Below are 17,968 nucleotides of genomic sequence, written 5' to 3'. Positions count from 1 at the left end.
ATAGAAGAGAAAAGAGTGGCGTCGGGAATAAGGTTCGCGGTAGGGGTGGTGGGTGGCAGTTTGGACTGTGAATCTTCGTCGGAAGATGCCATACTGCCGAACGAGATCATGGCCAGAGATTGCCCGGATCTTCTGATACCATGTAGAAAATATAGAAACAATGTATTGTAGAGAAAAATATTATTCTCATTGAACAATGAATGAACGATACAACCTAATTTATAAATCTGAATAAAAAGTTAAATTAAGAAAATAATCTATTTCTACTTTAAAATATAATTTACTCATATTACAAAGATTGAGAATCCTAGGAATTAAGTAAAAAGAATATTCAACATAACATGATGTCAAGCAAGTCACAAATGCTAAAATATTGGAAAATCCTATGTTCCGAAAATATAGACATTAGGACTTCCCAATTAAAAATAAAATCATGAAATTAACAAATAGTTTAAATAGTACCAACTCTGGTTCTTCTACAAGAAGTCTCCGAACAACCATGGCAACAGCAACTGCATCCTCAAACAACTTTGATCCCTAGAAGAGATAAGAGAAGTAACATGACTAAATTTTAATCGTCGTAAAATACCAAAGAGAATAATCAAATACAAAAGACAGATATTCTCAAATTTCACTGAAATTTAGGCAAATTGCAAGTGGGTTGAAACTTGAAACATGTTTTATTGTATTACATCTGAAAACAAGAAAATATTCTAGCATCTCACCCTTTGTTATCCAGGTTTCTTTGTAAAAGATACATGAGGCAATCATTCCAAATACTTCCCAGATCTAGCTTTTTACTGCATATGAGGACAATGTCTTAGTTTCTTAAAACTTCTTTTTTCTTCCTTAGTTCTAAATGTTTTGATTGAAGTAGAGAACTGCCAAGTCCCGAAATTTCCTATCTGAATTATGCCAAATAGCTCAAGTAGGTTTTATGTCTATATGGGAATAGAAATCTGAAATCCTAATTACATCAAAACATTAAAGAAAGGAGAAACACCAACAAACAAGTTCACACTGAAAGTGTTCAATTAGCCAATATTTCACTGGTGAGCCGGTTAATGAGGTCAAGTTAACTCATGAACACCCAACTCAAGAGAATCCGCATCCCTAGTGCTTGATACAAACGTTTCTTAGTCAGTAATTATAGGACCAAATGTCTATAGTTACATCAGTAAACCTATGACTGACGTTCAGAATCTTATTGTTGTATCATGTACTCAGTCCCACAGCAAGAAGAGCAACTGTACTACCCAACTTTAATATCTATTCTAGTCATTAAATAACTAGAACATTCGTTGTTGAGGTGATTCGCTACGGTTTAATAGTTATTCTCAAAAGAATTTTTCTCATCATTTTGTAACCTTGAAAGCATCCCAGCAAAGAAAAACTAAACAAAAAGACATGGAAACAAGAATATTCGAATATGTATAAATGTTTATATACAAATCTGTGATTGGTGCAACTACAAATCTCAATTGGCGAAAATGTGGATAAGCTATTAGGAAGAGAACAAAATGTAAGCAACAATGAATGCAATAATTTTTTTATCCATTTCAAGCAAGTCATGTAAAGATCAATCACTTAAAATTATATGTTCTTTTCTCAATGACCTCAGGAAAGTGAAGATGGTAATCAGCCAGCCTAGTATCTGCCCATTTTTGAATAGGTAAAAGGAATGACTGCAAGAAAGTCAACTCCTGAAACTTTTTCTCGCTCTCAACTTTGCAGCTCAAGCTTCTCAAGTGCAACCTTTCCTGTGGGCCCCGTTGCTCTTTCAAAGGAATTTTCTTCAACTGGTCAATGGCATGCCGCAGTATACCTAGCTCACCAGTAATGAGAAACTACAATACGTATAGGAGACAACATTGATCAGATATCAAAAAGTATTCCACAGTAAATTACCATGAGAGAAAATAAATTAAAGGGTGTGGAACAAGCCTTGTCTTGGTGCAGTCTGCAACAAAACCATACCACGGGTATGGCATTAGAAAAAACAGAAGTTCAAAGAGAAGACACAGAATGTATAAGAAGTTCGACAGAAATGAAGATGTCATACACGTGTAACTATGACATTTACTAGTTCTCTGTTTCATAATGAGCAATTGCCTTTAACTAATTAATTGACCTCAACAAAAAGAAAAAATCTTAGGACTACATAAGAATGTTGTGGTGAGCAGGTGAAGAACAAATCTAGAATTGTGGTGAGCAAGTGAAGAACAAAGCTAATATTATGATATTAATGTTAGAGTAGGTGCCCGTCGAGCCAAATGTTGGTCGAGGGTTTTTGTAAAAACTCTATGTATGACAATCTTTATTTAGAGCTGTGGTGAGCAAGTGAAGAACAAAGCTAATATTATGATATTAATGTTAAAATAGGTGCCCGTCGAGCCAAGTGTTGGCCGAGGGTTCTTGTAAAAACTTTATGTATGACAATCTTTATTTATGCAACTAGCATGGGTATACAGATAAAGATGTGCCAAATTAATTATTTCGACGTCGAGCCAAGTGTTGGCCGAGGGTTCTTGTAAAAACTTTATGTATGACAATCTTTATTTTAATATATTCGAAATAATTAATTTGGCACATCTTTATCTGTATATCCATGCTAGTTGCATAAATAAAGCTCTTGAATATACAAATAGTAGAAAGAATATGAGATGGTCATGTGATGAATATCATGAAACTCATATTTGGAATATTGTATATTCTAAACCGTTCCCAGTCGATTCAGCTGCCACAAAAAAGGATAAAGGCCGCTTGAGCTTGACACTAGTATTGCGATGTGAGAATCACGTTTCATTGGTAGGGACATGGTGATGTTCAAGCATGCAAATAGGTGCTCCTAGTAGAGTGCACTGAACAAACCTCCCTAAAGTACTTTCCAAGTGGTTCTCACTTATCGAGTGGAAAGGTCCTAGTTTATGGTTGTACATCATTAGTCCTTATGACCCGAGACAACATTGAGACTCTGTGTGCAAGCGCTACACTTTGACTTGTTTACCGACTCCGCTGGGGTCATTAGGTGGCAAGGTTGGGTGTTGTGCCGAAACATGTAAGAGTCGATGCATTGTAGTCGGGGATTCACCGCTTACCTTTGGGTATAGATATCCTATGTGATCTCATGTATTTGTAGTTTGGAAATATCTGATCAGAGCATGTGGTAATTAAGAAAGGAGTTTCTTTAATTATCTCTTCGATGCAACTACGGTATGACACAAAGTTATCGATTCTTTGACAACTTTCGATAAACCAATGGTTGTCGAATCGGTCGGGATATATGAGTCGAAGGGGCCGTACTGTACGCTAACCATAATTTAATGGTTCCTGCAGGCACTATCATTTGATACTTAGGGATTCATGTAAGCGATGTTGTTAGATGCTTAACGTGATTGGTTACCATTAGACTTGAGTTCTGGCGTTCTTATTATCAGTGACTTGATAAATAAATTTGGTGCTGATTAGGGTAAAGCTCATATAAGGTTTTGATTGATCCCGAATCACATGGAGATGTGAACTCACTGCTAGTTGTATCATTGAACCATTGAGAATCACACAAGTACTGACTTTCTAGATCCCGTTGAGAATAAAATTTAGTTCAATGAGTTGAACAGCTTATAAAAGAGTTTATTAGCGTGAGAAATTAGAAATATGACTTCTAAAAGTAGAATAAAGGGGAATGTAACTTTTAATTTGTGAAAATGTTCCAAGATTAAAAGTTGCTTAAATAAATAATTAGTTTTAGAAAATGGTGATTTTCAAAACTATTATTATGTACTTAATTAAATTAATCCCAAAGTAAAATTAATTAAACACTAGTGGAACTTGTAGAGTCCACATAATTAAATTAATTAAAGTGTTGGATTAATTAAATACTATTGGGTTTTGTAGAGCCCAAATGAAAATAGTGTTGAACAATTATTCTACTAGTGGGCTTGAATGAATTCAAGTAGGATTTAATTAAATGATTGGACTTGAATGGGTTTGGGTTTGTCAATTAATTAAATATTAAGTTCATGGGTTCTTGTATGTATATGTTTGACCTAAAATACATACAATACATGTAAGAGAGGAGATCAAGGGTTACAAGACAAGATGCACAATTTACAATGCATGCTTTAACTTTTGTCAATACACATTACATTTTTAAAAACAAGCAACCATCTCTCGTCCTACACCCTCTTGGCTGTCCACCCCCTTCACATTTATTCTCCAATTTTTGCCACCATCTTGTGTGGTTATGGCAAGGAATTCTCGTTGAAAAAATGCTCTATATATTCTACTGCATATATAAGGTGGATCTAGTTTGATTAGTCGTGGATTTAATTTGAAGGAGAAGTCATTTTGAGCAAGGTGTGCTCTTGGAAGCTTGAGTCCATTTGAGCAAGGTGTACTCTTGGAAGCTTGCAGAGGAGGTCTACTTTTTCAAGAGCCAAGTTATTTACAACTTGGTTGGAGGCTTGGAGCCATCATCAATCTTTTTATATTGATAGGTAAAAACTTCTTAAACACCCTATGGATGTTTATGTTTTTCGAATGCTACACAAGTGCTCGATTTTTACATAAAATTTTGAAAAACTTCTGTTGCATTTTCGGGCACGAGTTACCGACGATCCAACAATTAAAAGGACAAAAAATTATTATTTTTTACATATGAGCATATATATAGAACGAGTTTCACACGTTTTTTCCCATCCCATGCGTGTGGAACGCATGCTCATCTTGGTGCCCGAATGATGTTCAAACTTTTATGGACAAATAATATGTTATAGAAGCCAGAAAGAATTATTTTGATATACAGTTAGAAGTATCAAATAGTTAGAGGTAAATAAATTTTGAACGTCTTCTGTATTGATGGAACTGTGATGCTTCTAAAAATGGTGGATACTTGAGTGCTTATACCATCATAACCTACTCACGTTTTTTACTGGTGTGAACAATTTCTACTTGAGAAGAAAAGCAAATTTTTCATACTATGGATCTTATGACCTACAGACTTATTTGTGAAATGAAGTCGATACCTTTGTACTTAGCAATGGCTAAAACTATTAATATGCTATAATGAAAACAGGTGTCTTAAAATAAATTCCAAGATGAGGCACAGTTCTAAACACGATCTCACCAACTAAAAATGTCCACCTATTTAGTACAAGATTTATTTCCAATCATATACTTAATTCTTTAATGAAAGAAGAAATGCTTTCAAAACTCTACCATTTCATGTTTCCTTTTAAACTCTTCAATTTTTATTTACTTTGCATTTAATGCCTTGACTGACAAAGCAACAAATAGCCCGACCTTAGAAGTCCATCCAGAATCTCAAAAAAATTCAACTCCTAATCAGGTCTGAAAAATTCAAAATTACACCCATAATTTCCACTAGGGTGATTACCGGAATCTACCACTCAGTTTAGAGTTCAGATCACAACAGCTAACCCTGCAAAACCATACTGCTACTTAAGCGTTCCCCCACTTCCCCTCATGTTCACCTTCCCTGTAAGCTAGTCACAAGATAGAACTCCCTGTGGCACAAGGGCATTTTTAACAGTCCACAAACCAAAACCAGCCACAAACTCAACCAGGTTCCATCATTGCCTGGTAATTCTCTCACCTAATTTGTGAGATATAGATAAATCCAACCCAACCAATCATGATTAGCCAAAATAAAACCCGTGTGCTCCACAATTTTGCAGCCATCCAACCCCACCTTGAAATGCCCAGAAGACCACCCGATGAATTAAAGCCTAAACGTACACAAAGAACCCAGAAAACTTTTTTTAGCATTTGAAGTATGAATAATTAACTCTTAGTTCTCATCCTATGTGTCAATGGTAGTTCTTTAACATTCAGTTTATGGAATAAGTACAAAACATATAAAATCATAGCCAATATAGAACTACAAGAAATGCAAAAGGAAGTAAATTGGAAACAAACAAAAAGCATGTGAGAACAAATCAAACTAGAATAAAGAAAGAAATCACACAAAGAAAAGGAAAAGAGAAGATTGGAGAGGACAATATGTCATCATCATTCAACAGCGCATCATTGAAAGTTATGCATTACGACAAATATAATCACATAGAACTGACTGCAATGAACAAAACTTTCATTCTGATACCTGCCGAAATAACACCCAAGCATAGCAAGTATAATGAATGGTTTCAGTAATTCCTAAAATACGCCAGGTTGACTTGAAAAGCTCCAACATTTCTTCCACTTCCTGTCCCAAAGAATATATGTTTTCTTCAAGAAAGATATGGTTGCATTTAGAGCAAGTAGATTTTCCCCTAATCAGCGCATGCTTAAAACCCTACAACTGAATTCGCAAAATAGTTGCAATGATAGACATGATATGTGACCTCCAACAAACTTCCACTCACCTCTGCAAGCTTTCCCTCATCCAAAACATCAAAAACACTGACCAGCAGTTTTTCATACAATTTGACATTCAGGTGGTAACCATCTGCCCAGTGGCATATTTCACCAGTTAAGTCACCTCTTGCAGGCCTCTCTGCCAGTGGAATGGCAATATTCCTCAGGGATTTTAAACATTCTATACGCTGAAGCTCGCCTGTAGCTGATGGAAGAGACTGAGACAAAAAAAATATAGGAATACATAATCCCAGCTACCAAAACAATAAGGTGTTAAAAGATTAGTGCAGAATCCCCAAAACCTTAATATCTAGCATACAGCACATGGGCAAAAATCATAACTCATTTGAAGCTGTAAAATGATCAAGCTAATGGTGTCAACCAGTGTTCTAAATGGCGGTCGAGACGGCGCTTAGGCGGGAAGCAACCATCGACCGCACCGCCTCAGCCTTAGGAGGTTTTTTAGGCGGTCAAAGGTGAGCCGGGGTGAGCGAGGCAGGTAAAGTCAAACAAAATTGAAAAAAATAAATAAAACTTATTTTTAATACATTATAAACTTATTATTCAAATCACCCATATACATATATTGCACAATTATATATAATTATGTATTAAAAATAGTAAAAAAAAAATGACCACCTAGGCACTGCACTGCCTAGGCGGCCGAGGCGGTAGGCGGTAGGCGGTCACTGACAGCCCTGCCACCATTTACAACAATAGTGCCAACATTTACCCTTTGCAGCTATCAAAAGGCTCCTTACGGCATCACATGAAAACAAAAGCTAAAGAAGAATAGTAGAAAAATGAAAAGCACAAGATGCAAAGTTAATATCAAAATAAGAGAAATGGGAAAAAGAAACAATAGAAGATCTATACTGGTTAACAAAATCATAGGAAGAGATAGTTAGGATTTAAAGCTACTTCCAGTTTGATCAAAAAGAAATTCATATGGAAGAGATAGAAAGTGAGTAGAATAAGAAAGGATTCAGAAATTGACAAATTTGGAACCAAAGGTCCTGTTGGGAACGGAACAGCATATATACAAGGTATATAGTTCAAGCTTAGACTAGGAGAACTATGAAGATTTATCCTAAATTAAGTACATGTCATATGCAGAAAATATAATTGAAAAATTACAAACATGGCAGATTAGTGTCAAAATCTAGGAATGAAGAGTAACAAACCTCAGACTCCTCTATCTTTGCCAGAAGAACCCTTAGATCGCTTGGTTTTCTCCCAGATTCTCCAAATCCCACAACAGGGTGATTAACAAGCCCCTCCTCCAACATATTTAACTGAACTGACACGAATTAAAAGCTTATCAAAATGGCAACAGAAATTGCATCGAATAGCTACTGAATGCACAATTGATAGTAACTGACTGTCTCTCAAAAGATGCAACGAGCAACTTAAATTCCACCCCATATAGGTAAAGTAAACCCAAAATCCCCCGAAACCCCGAACTCTGAAGCAGCACAAAGAAGAAAAGAAAGGACAAAGGAAGATGAATGTGGGTGGGGAGACAGAGATAGAGAAATGGAGAATGAGAGAGAGGAACATGTAAAAAGAGAGAGATAGATGTCTCACTTGTCTTTTTTGCCATTTTATGTAAGACTTTTTATCTGAAAGTTCTGTGCGTGACATGCAACAAAGCAATTCCAATGGAATCAACAGAGTATCCATTCTTTTTCCAACTTTTCCTACCATTGCACCGAGAAGTGCCTGTCTTGTTCTTATGTCAGTTTCCACAGAAATCTGTACGCGTCATCAAAATTAGCAAATTATAGATAGTTAGATACATCGTCAGCAACCAAAAGGAGGAGGCTTCAGAAGCATGAAAATTTATGTTAAAAGGTAAACGGTTTAACGAAAATTATATGAGTAAAGTTTGGTTGTTGGATGCCAGAAACGTTACATTTCCATGTTTTACACACATTTTGTAGTATGAGAGCAGAAAGTGGTTGAGCAGCTCCATGCTTCTGTCTTGAAATTTTGAACAATTTTTCTCATTTAATTTAAAGGGAATCTTAGATATTAAATTTGATATTCATCAGAGAGACTACAAAACTAGAAGAGTTCAAATTGTTTGATTTCATTTAGAATATGATGTCAAGCTCAAGCTTTTAACCAGCAGAAGCCATTTTTTTATTTTCACATATAATGGCATTCTTAAACACCTGCTAAAAATTATCTGGAGTCCTTATACTCATTCATAAGCCTCTTAGGTTTCATACATAAATGGTAATCAAATTTAAAATTTTGAATTTTGACCAGTAATTGAACCATTAGTTCTTAAATATTGCCAAGGGATGAAAAACTTAGCAATTAAACATGATTTCTCAGTTCTCTGAATTGGTAATATTCTGGCACCAAATTCTGTCATACAGGAGAATATTTTCTCGCGCAAACTCAAAACACCTCTTGCTTCTGTGAAATTCTAATGCGAAATCGAATATTTTTTATTTACAAATTAGGACGTCAACATCAAATATTAGCAAACTATCATTCTGGAAGCTGAAACTTGCAGCTAATACGAGAAAATGTGTCAATTCTACTCCACTTGACAGCAAACCAAACAGTTCCCCCAACAAATCAACCCCACAAGAACATAAAGAAGAAAATGTGATATACGATACATCCAGGAGATTGTTATAGATCACCATTTAATGGCGCTACGGCGCTACCAAAATTATCGTAGTCTTGACTCTTGACCCAAGATCGCAGAGTTGAAAGATGAGAGTAAAATGAAGTGGCGACTTAATTTAAACTACTAATACAAGAAATAAACAAACTAGATCAAGAAAGCTACTTCTTTGAAACCACAATCTGAAAATGAGAATGTTTTCTCTAACCAAGACCTCTCTATTCTAATTGAGCAAAGGCCCTTTGCATATAAGGGTTTCAAACTCCAGTGAAACTAAAAGGACATGAAATCTATCTCTTATAACAAATAGATAATCAAGCTCCAAAATACGGGAAAATGTGCAACAAAAAACATTTTAACTTACCTCCATCTGAACACGCATAGTCTCCAGCAGGCCAACCAAACCGTGAGAACCCTGTGATTGCAAAACCACATGATCACTCTTACTACGTCCAAGTTTCTTCATCAATCTAGACTTAGTGTCTTTCTTTTTTTCCTTGGACGGAACAATGAGCCCCCTGTTGCATGACCAAATTATCAATGCAAAACTCTAAATTTTTTTATATGGCAGGAGTCAGAAAGTAAGATACCCCGAAGCTCCAGCAGCAGCAAGGAGGATTTCATAGGCAGTTTCACGCAGTTCATCATCTGTAATGCCTGTGATGAAATAAAGAAACAACATTGTTAAACCACGCAAGATTGATTTTACATTATTTCCATCTACCTTGGCAAAAAGTTTTCTCTAAACTTCATCGCTAGGATAAATGAATGTTGGGACTGAAAACTGCTGTAAACCTGCTCATATTGTATAAGAAAATTGTACCTTTAAAAAAAACACACACACACCCCTAAACACAAGACAAGAGACTTAGACATGATGAATGGTTCAACTCTATTTGGTAGCTTGCTACCAAACAAATTTTCTTTGGCAAAAGCAATGCCAGGAAAATTTATGAAAGCAGCAACGAAATAAAAAATTTGAAAAAAGACCTTTATTATAAACATGTTCACCTGTAGCAAATGAAGGCAATTCCAACACAACATCTGAGGCATCATTTAGAACTCGTCTAGAATATCTGTGGCTTTCAATCTCCACATCATCCTCAAAATCATCAATATCGTCCACTGTTAATTCTTTAAGGAGTGAAGAATTAAGAGACTGGGACTTTGGCAGGCTAGGTAGTACTTCTAGTTGCTCGCTGTCAAGTGGCTCCGAAACTGCAAGGTTGGACAAAATAGGTGTAGGAACCACAACAGGAGCAGATGGGGGCGGTCTTCGAGGAGGAGGGCCTGAAGATTCAGGATCTGTGGCTAGAAAGAATTCATCGGAGGAACCTGCATTACTCTTTTTCAAACATAAATAAATATACTTAGGATACAGATATATTCTTCAATGCTCTAACAAAATAAATTAAAAGAATTAAATCCGCCGAAAGAATGCATACAAATAATTTGCCTCTAAAAGCAAAATAATAGATACGACGTAAAGCCAATATATACATCACTATGGCTGATGCAAATGAGAAAAATTCAATTGGGATAAGTGAAATATGCACTGCAAAGAGTTCAACAAGAGAATGAAGTTCATAGATCAAAGCTTACCATACTTGGGAAAAAAGAGCCATCGTGGTAATCTCTAATAGCTTCTGAGAGTTCAAGCATACCGCCTAAAGTTATCAACCCAAAACATAAGGAAACAAATGTCACGCTTACAGTTAAATCTCTTAAGAAGAAAAGTCAATAGAGAAGATAATCAACAAATAATTATAACTACAATCATCACCTTTTTTGGCACAATTGAGGACATAATCAACACTAACTTGATCCAGATCCACATCATCCAATGAGACGGCACCGGGTGGCATTACTACCTTCTTTATCAGACTACCAGAGAGTATAAAATCTAGGAGAACCCGCCGATCCCTTCGATATCTTTGCAGGATTTCAACTTCATTCTCACTATTTCAAGTGCAAAACAACCATTTATTATCTCGAGGAAATGCCCTTCCTTCAAGTTTCTGATCAATAATCATAAAGATCTACCGATCTAATACTCAAATTATATTTATAATCATTCTAAAAACCAAGAATCTGAAATCGAGGTTCCCAAGAAAATGCCAGATTTAATAAATTACAGCTCAGAAAATGCTAATGTCGAAGCATAGAGCTGTGTAAAAAAAATTAAAGAACTGCAAATGGCAGTGAAAAACAGAACAATCCCCTGTTATTACCTGATCATCGAGACACTCTTTCCCTTACTAGGAATTCAAAGTACAACAATCGTAATGGCAAGAAATTTAAATCAAGATATTAGGATTTAAGAATGCACATACTCATCCATGGCTACTCCAGTATATTCCTCGCTAATTGAACCTTGCTTGCAGCTCCCTGAACAAGATTCGAGCAACTCTTTGCTAAATTAAAGCTCTACGAAAAGATGGGCACTTAACAGCTAATTTGAATTGGGTTTTGCGATTTCTTGGAAGTCAAAGGCCACGCCTTTGAACTGCAAAACCCCAGTAAATCTGAAGAGTGATCATTGGCGTAATGGGATTTGATCCGAAATGCTGCAATTTGGTGATTGCTCAGTATTAAGTATACCAGAGATCGAAATTATGCAGGGATTTTGATTAGATATCGGTGGTGAGCTATGCGGACGAGTGGGCAAACTTGCCAACCTTGTTTCCGCCAACGGCGTTGGGGGACCTTGTAATGTGTTTTGGGAAAGAAAATCTTTATTTTTAAAATATTTCACATTTAGTATAAAACCTATAGCTCTCAAAACGGGCGGACGAGAGGCATAGGCCAAGTAAGTTTGTATCTATTATTTTGCTTTTAGAGATTACCACGATGACCTTGTTTCCACCAAAACGGGCGGAAGAGTGTTCTTCAGAGTTCTTCGTCCAAAAGATGATGAAAAGATCTTAAAATTCGAGTTCTAAGAGATATTTAAAGTCTAGAGTCCTTTCTAAATAAGTTTCATTTTTAAAATATAATTCCTCGGAATAAAGTCTTGCTCGAGTCTAGAGTCCTTTTCAAGTAAGTTTCTTTTTTAAAATATAATTCCTCGGAAGAAAGTCTCGCTCGAGCGAGACATTCTCTGCCCAAGAAATAAATTTCCTCGCACAACTGCTAGCGCAGAAGCGCCATCACAAGCGCAGATGAGTTGTTCTTACATTTCCCTTCTTGCGCAGATGCGCTCCACAATGCGCCGCAGCGCTTGTCTCCTTCTTCACCAAGGCGCAACTGCGCCTCTTCAACAGCGCAGAAGCGATGTTCGCCGATTCTTTTATCTTCTTTTCTTGTGCTCGCTCAAGCGACAAAAAGTCGCGCTCGAGCAAGCAACTTTCTGTCCAACAATTTCTTTCTTCTTATTTTGTGCTCGCTCGAGCGGTAGAAAGTCGCGCTCGAGTGAGCAACTTTCTGTGCGAATCATTTACTTTCTTCACTTTCGGTACTTTTTCTTTCATCCTTTGCTCAACTTTTTCTCTTTTCCTACATCAAATCACAAACAATGATTAGGAACTATAAAATAAATTTAATCAATGCAAATTCTCCTAATCATACAAATTAACTTAAATAAATATAGGGAAATATCGACATATCAAACTCCCTCATACTTAAACCTTGCTCGATCTCGAGCAACACAAAACCAAAAATAAGATCGATCTCATATCTCATAATGAAAAAATAACCATGATTTACACATGTGTGCCTGAGCAATTAACTCAATGCATGATCAAGAAAGGCGTTTAAATGCTAACAACGGAGCAAGTTCAATAATCAGACATTTCAACTTGAGATATAGCCCCAAACATGTGTGTGTGTGTGTGTGTGTGTGGTCATTAACAAGTATCCTGCACACTCCACAGATCCATTCAATGCAGAATCTCACAACAGCTCAAGTTGCACACCAACACAAGTATAGACTTACTTGCAGATACAAATCAATTTGAACCATTGAGAAACTCTTTTTTTTCACATGGTCGGATAATTGCACCCGGTTGTCCTCAACTCCGTACATTCTCCTCCATATTTAGCTCTTGAAATTGGTGGGATTAGAATTTCAATCCTCATTTCAATGCCTCCCCTCACCTTACTAACTCCTTTATTTTATTTTTAAGACTATCACAAAGCTCACACGACCATCACTATGTCATATACATTTCACAAGCCATGACTCATGCGTGCTTAAAAATATTCAACAATCATATCAAAGTCTAATTTGCATTGAAGATCAAAGTGTTCCAAGGTTAGCAAATCATCTATTTTCAAAAGCATGCATGTCATCAATTATATATCATCATGGGATAGTGAATTTCAATAGTCATATTCATCACTAACTATAAGCTCTAAAACAAATTCAAAAAAAACAAACACAGCGGAAAAATCCTCTAAATGACTAGCTAAGTCCTCTCTCTCATACTAAAATCTTACATTGTCCCTAATGTAAGTAAAAAAAATGCAAAACAAAAATAAATACTAAGAATGAAAAGGAAAAACTCCCCTTGGGTTGCCTCCTAAGTAGCGCCTCTGTTTACTGCCGTCGGCCCGACTGTATGCTTTCTTGTTGCTCATGGTTGTTCATATCTAGTTACCTTGTCCACGTTCACCCATTTGATTAATTTCACAGTTAATTTCGGTCTCTCCTTGCTCTACTTTGATTTCTTTGAGATCCCCATCTCTTGATGGCATCTTCCTTTCTCTATGGGTATTTCTTTTTATCAATCCGGAGGAAGTTTTGTCTCAGTTTTAGATGCGTGCAAATTAGAAAGAAAAATTCTAGCATTAGAATTCTCAGCAGATCTTGCAATAACCTCCTTCAACTTATCCTTATTCACAAATTTTTTGTTTTCTTATGACAAGTGATCATTGATGTCAAGAGTATTAATAGCACTTTCAAAACTAGGATATTTCATGGTATCAAAAATATTAAATGTAACAATCTCCCATCAACTTCCATAGTTAGAGTACCATTATTAACATCTATGAGAGACTTTGAAGTTTTTAGAAATGGTCTTCCTAGCAAAATTAGACTATTCAAATCATTAGTTTTCATGTCAAGCACATAGAAGTCAGCCGAAAAAACCAAATTATCAACTTTCAGAAAAATATCCTCAATCACACCCCTAGGATAAATAGTAGATCTATCAGTCATCTGAATTAGAATTGCAGTTTCATTCAAGTGCCCGAGTTTTAAGGAAGCATAAGTAGAATATGGCATGAAATTGATCGATGTTCCTAAATCTAACATGGTCATTTCAAGTTGAACATCTCCTATCTTACAATAAATAGAAAACATATATGGATCCTTGTATTTTCTGATATCTTTCTTTGAATCACAGAAGAAACTTGCTCCCCTAATTCTACTTTCTGGCATCCCTTCAATTTTTGTTTTCTTTTCGCAGTACACAATTCTTTTAAAAATTTAGCATAGCGAGGTATTTATTTAACAACATCTAACAAGAGAATATTTACCTCACATCTACGAAAAGTGTCATACAGCTCCTTAACACCTTCATCCTTTCTAGACTCTTTCAATGCTAAGGGGAAAGGGGCTACAGGTTTATACTCAGAAAGGGGAGGAAACTTACCTTTTGGTGCATCTTCTTGTATTATCTCATTCTCCTCCACCTTAGATTCTTTGTCATTTTCATTCTTTACTGGTGCTTGTACCACTTCCTCTCGAACCTTCAACTCTCTTCTACTCCTCAAGGTGATTGCACTGAAATTTTCTTTTGGATTTAGCACTGTCTGATAGGGTAAACTGCTAGAATTTTGTGCTTCCAACTTATTGATTTTGGTTGCCAACTGTCTCACCTGAGTACCACTACAAGAAAAACAGAAAATGACGACGCTTTTTCCGCGTTGTTATTGTCACGAAAAAACATTGTCGTAGCCAGTGTTGTGAAAGACCGCGATCAAAGACAACGCGGAAAAAATGTTGTCATTTTGAGCAAAGACTGCGCATAAAAAGCATTGTGATATTTGAATAAGACAACGTTTTTTTCGTGTTGTCTTTTTTAGCAACGACAACGCTTTTTATGCGTTGTCTTTGAGCGGACTTTTTACAACATGGCCATTTACAACGCTTTTTCATAACGTTTTTAAAAGTGTTGTGTTTTGAAAAGACAATGCTTAAACCACCTACGACAACGTTTAAAAAATGTTTTTTTTTTTCAAATAAAAAACAAAAAATTAAAATTTAATTCACAAATTTTCAATATTATAAATCACTCAATATTCAAAATTTTTGAAAATTAAATCTAATATACAATAATTTAATATTATAAATCATTCAAATATAACAAAAATCATTCAAATATAACAAATAATCAAATTATTCATGTTCATCTCAGCCATGTGCGCTATGCTTTCTGCCTCAAACCGGAGAAGGCGATCAGACCAACTCTCAAAATGTTAAATCCATTTGGAGTACTGGGAATGTGCTGAACAATAGCAGCAAACAAGAAAACATTTCAAAGTCATGGTTATGAATGGCACAATAAATCAAACATCAAAGAAGAAAAGTAAAATGGAAACAAATACATAATCCGCATACTGAAAATGTGCTCCTCATCATCCAAAAGCTCCAGCCCCGCATCATTTCAAGCAACCTTCTTTTCCAATTAATCAACTCTCAGGCTTGACGAACGTTTTGAGAGATAACTTTGTCTAATAGTTTGAACCTAAAACTGCAAGTTTCAGACTAGCATTCAACACAGAATACAATAAAACAGTAGTAGAGATAAAAAGTTCAGTAATGAAGAAATAATTATTCATAGCTACAGTAGGCTAAGGCTTAATTTCAACTTCTAAAATTGCATAGTGAATCGTAATAAAAGAAATAATTATAGCATCCTTACAAGATCATAATAAACTTTACATCGCGAAGACTCCATTGCAAATTCCTTTAAAACCATCACATCACGAGCAATCTCAACCAGAGCCTGGATTGCCATGAAAAGACCTTAAGACATAATTCAATACCAACAGAATTGATATAAATATGCCAATCTGGAAATCCCTCCATAGACTCATGCTTATAAATTTTTGTTGGGTGACATAAATAAATGAAGGATTAACTTCAAAACCAAAACTCACGGTGCAACTGGTTGAGAATATTTAGCATGCTCACAACCAGCTTTTGCATAATAAAAAGACGAGCACGAGTTAAATCTTTCACCATTTTTAGATCAACTTTGTTTGTTTTATATGCAGTTGGCTCCGATGTATAAGAACTAAGACACGAGAACCCAATCTTGAATAAATAGCAAATAGTGTAGATGTACCAAATATTGAGAAGGGGCTTACATTGCGGAGATGGTGAATAACGAGAGAATGATAAGTGACAGAGCATAGGCAAATCGAGAATAGGCATAACGGTGCCGCCTGCAGTAGCAAACATACATAGAAACCAACAACAAGAAGAGTTCGAATCCAACAAAACATATTGTAGAAACAAGAAAAAGCTCCACCCAGTATAAAGAACAGAAAACATCAAGAACAATATGATAAAGAAAGATCAAGGTGAAAGATCACCAGGATAGAGCATATGCCGGTAATATCATACAAAATGATCAAACCCTTGGAGATATTGAGAAGTTGTATCACCTATCAGCTTCACATCTAAACAAACTTTCTTCATACTGGTTCGAGCAGAAACGAGCATTAAAAACAAAAATTTAAAGAAAATATGTTAAGGATTGAATATTCTTTCCTATGAGTTATTGACTTAAAAGTGAGGATATACATGACGCAAATCCCATAATTTGAATGTGGTGGTTGGTCGAGTCACAGCAAAAACACTGAGCCAAAGTCCTCTGCAACTTAAATTTAAGAAAATCCAATAGCCAAAGCTTCGAACCCTGTTGAGTAGAAAACATAGATATCTCTCAGTAAACCAACAAAAATGATTGAAAATAAAAAAATCTGACTTTAAGAAGCACCTAAATACCTCATAATCCAGCACTTATGAGTTACGACTGCATAAAACTATATATATCAAGTTTTAATTAATTTAAACTATGAATCGAAATCAGGGTCTGCAGATTTCAGTTTCCATACTTGACACATCATATTAAGCAAAAGAAGAGGCTCATCATTTTTTAGACTTTAAATTTATCAAGACAGTTCATCATTTTGTAAACTGAAAAAAATGACATTTAACAAAACAAACGGCAGGAAATAAGAACTGAAATTTTGAAGAATAATTATGCTACCATGTACTGTTTTATATATTATGATAAAAACAAATTTTCACCTATGTTGAAAAATTATTATATAATAACAATAACAAAAGATTCCAAATAAAATAAAGAAATCGAAGCACTTACCTGTAAAGAAATATATATAGCTAAAACATTAATGCAATACATTAACCTTCAAAATTAATTTTACTTTAATTAAAAACTACAACCGAATATCATGTTACACAACTCAACCAACTATTGAAAAACATGTGCTTCTATTGGAGATCTAAGACCAATTTTTCGATCCACCAACAGGTGGTTATGCCTTTAAAACTCTAAGCTCTAAAACCCTGCAATCAAGAATAGATTTATTTCTTGAAGTCACGTGTAGCGTATTATATATGTTGGAAAAAATAGGTGCTGGAAAAACAAGAAGGATAAGGAACAACATGTGCAATATGTGCAGAATTTTATTGCTCATGTGCTGTGACTTTTACTACTGGACCACCACCTCAATTCATGTTTCTTGATGGAATTTATGCATTTCCTACTGATTTTGTGGTGTGATTAATTTCAAGACACCACATCATCAACACGATCAATGAATAAAGAACACATTTGAATAGAAAAATATCAATCAAAAAGTCAAAACCAACTCAAATAATTCAGATCCATAATGCAAATTTATCGGCATGAACTGGAACTGGACCCTGCGCTACAATTACAAGCTGGATTGCCCGAACATGTGGAAGAGGCC

The 17,968-nt window shown here is 35.5% G+C and overlaps 1 protein-coding gene across 5 annotated transcripts in view; it reads right to left on the bottom strand.

Annotated features, from left to right (window-relative positions):
* Window positions 1–11,766, bottom strand: part of LOC140886599 (protein unc-13 homolog) — a 58,795-nt gene extending 47,029 nt beyond the window's left edge. Inside the window, exons 1-12 of one of the 5 annotated variants that reach the window (XM_073293262.1) lie at window positions 11,353–11,766; window positions 10,803–10,978; window positions 10,622–10,686; window positions 10,031–10,364; window positions 9,610–9,676; window positions 9,384–9,537; window positions 7,963–8,130; window positions 7,560–7,670; window positions 6,384–6,593; window positions 6,122–6,223; window positions 1,617–1,847; window positions 463–537 (exon numbers count right to left, since the gene is read on the bottom strand). In XM_073293262.1, the coding sequence (XP_073149363.1) occupies window positions 463–537; window positions 1,617–1,847; window positions 6,122–6,223; window positions 6,384–6,593; window positions 7,560–7,670; window positions 7,963–8,130; window positions 9,384–9,537; window positions 9,610–9,676; window positions 10,031–10,364; window positions 10,622–10,686; window positions 10,803–10,978; window positions 11,353–11,360 (1,701 nt within the window). In that variant the 5' untranslated portion in view covers window positions 11,361–11,766. Of the gene's footprint in view, window positions 1–462; window positions 538–1,616; window positions 1,848–6,121; window positions 6,224–6,383; window positions 6,594–7,559; window positions 7,671–7,962; window positions 8,131–9,383; window positions 9,538–9,609; window positions 9,677–10,030; window positions 10,365–10,621; window positions 10,689–10,802; window positions 10,979–11,352 lie in introns of those variants that run through there. The other 4 variants (XM_073293263.1, XM_073293261.1, XM_073293264.1 and 1 more) reach the window with 4 other exon arrangements.
* Between the last annotated feature and the right edge of the window lie 6,202 nt (window positions 11,767–17,968).

The sequence above is a fragment of the Henckelia pumila genome, chromosome 3 (assembly GCF_033568475.1).
Source record: "Henckelia pumila isolate YLH828 chromosome 3, ASM3356847v2, whole genome shotgun sequence".
NCBI lineage: Eukaryota > Viridiplantae > Streptophyta > Magnoliopsida > Lamiales > Gesneriaceae > Henckelia > Henckelia pumila.
This window is presented reverse-complemented; position numbering and strand designations above follow the sequence as displayed.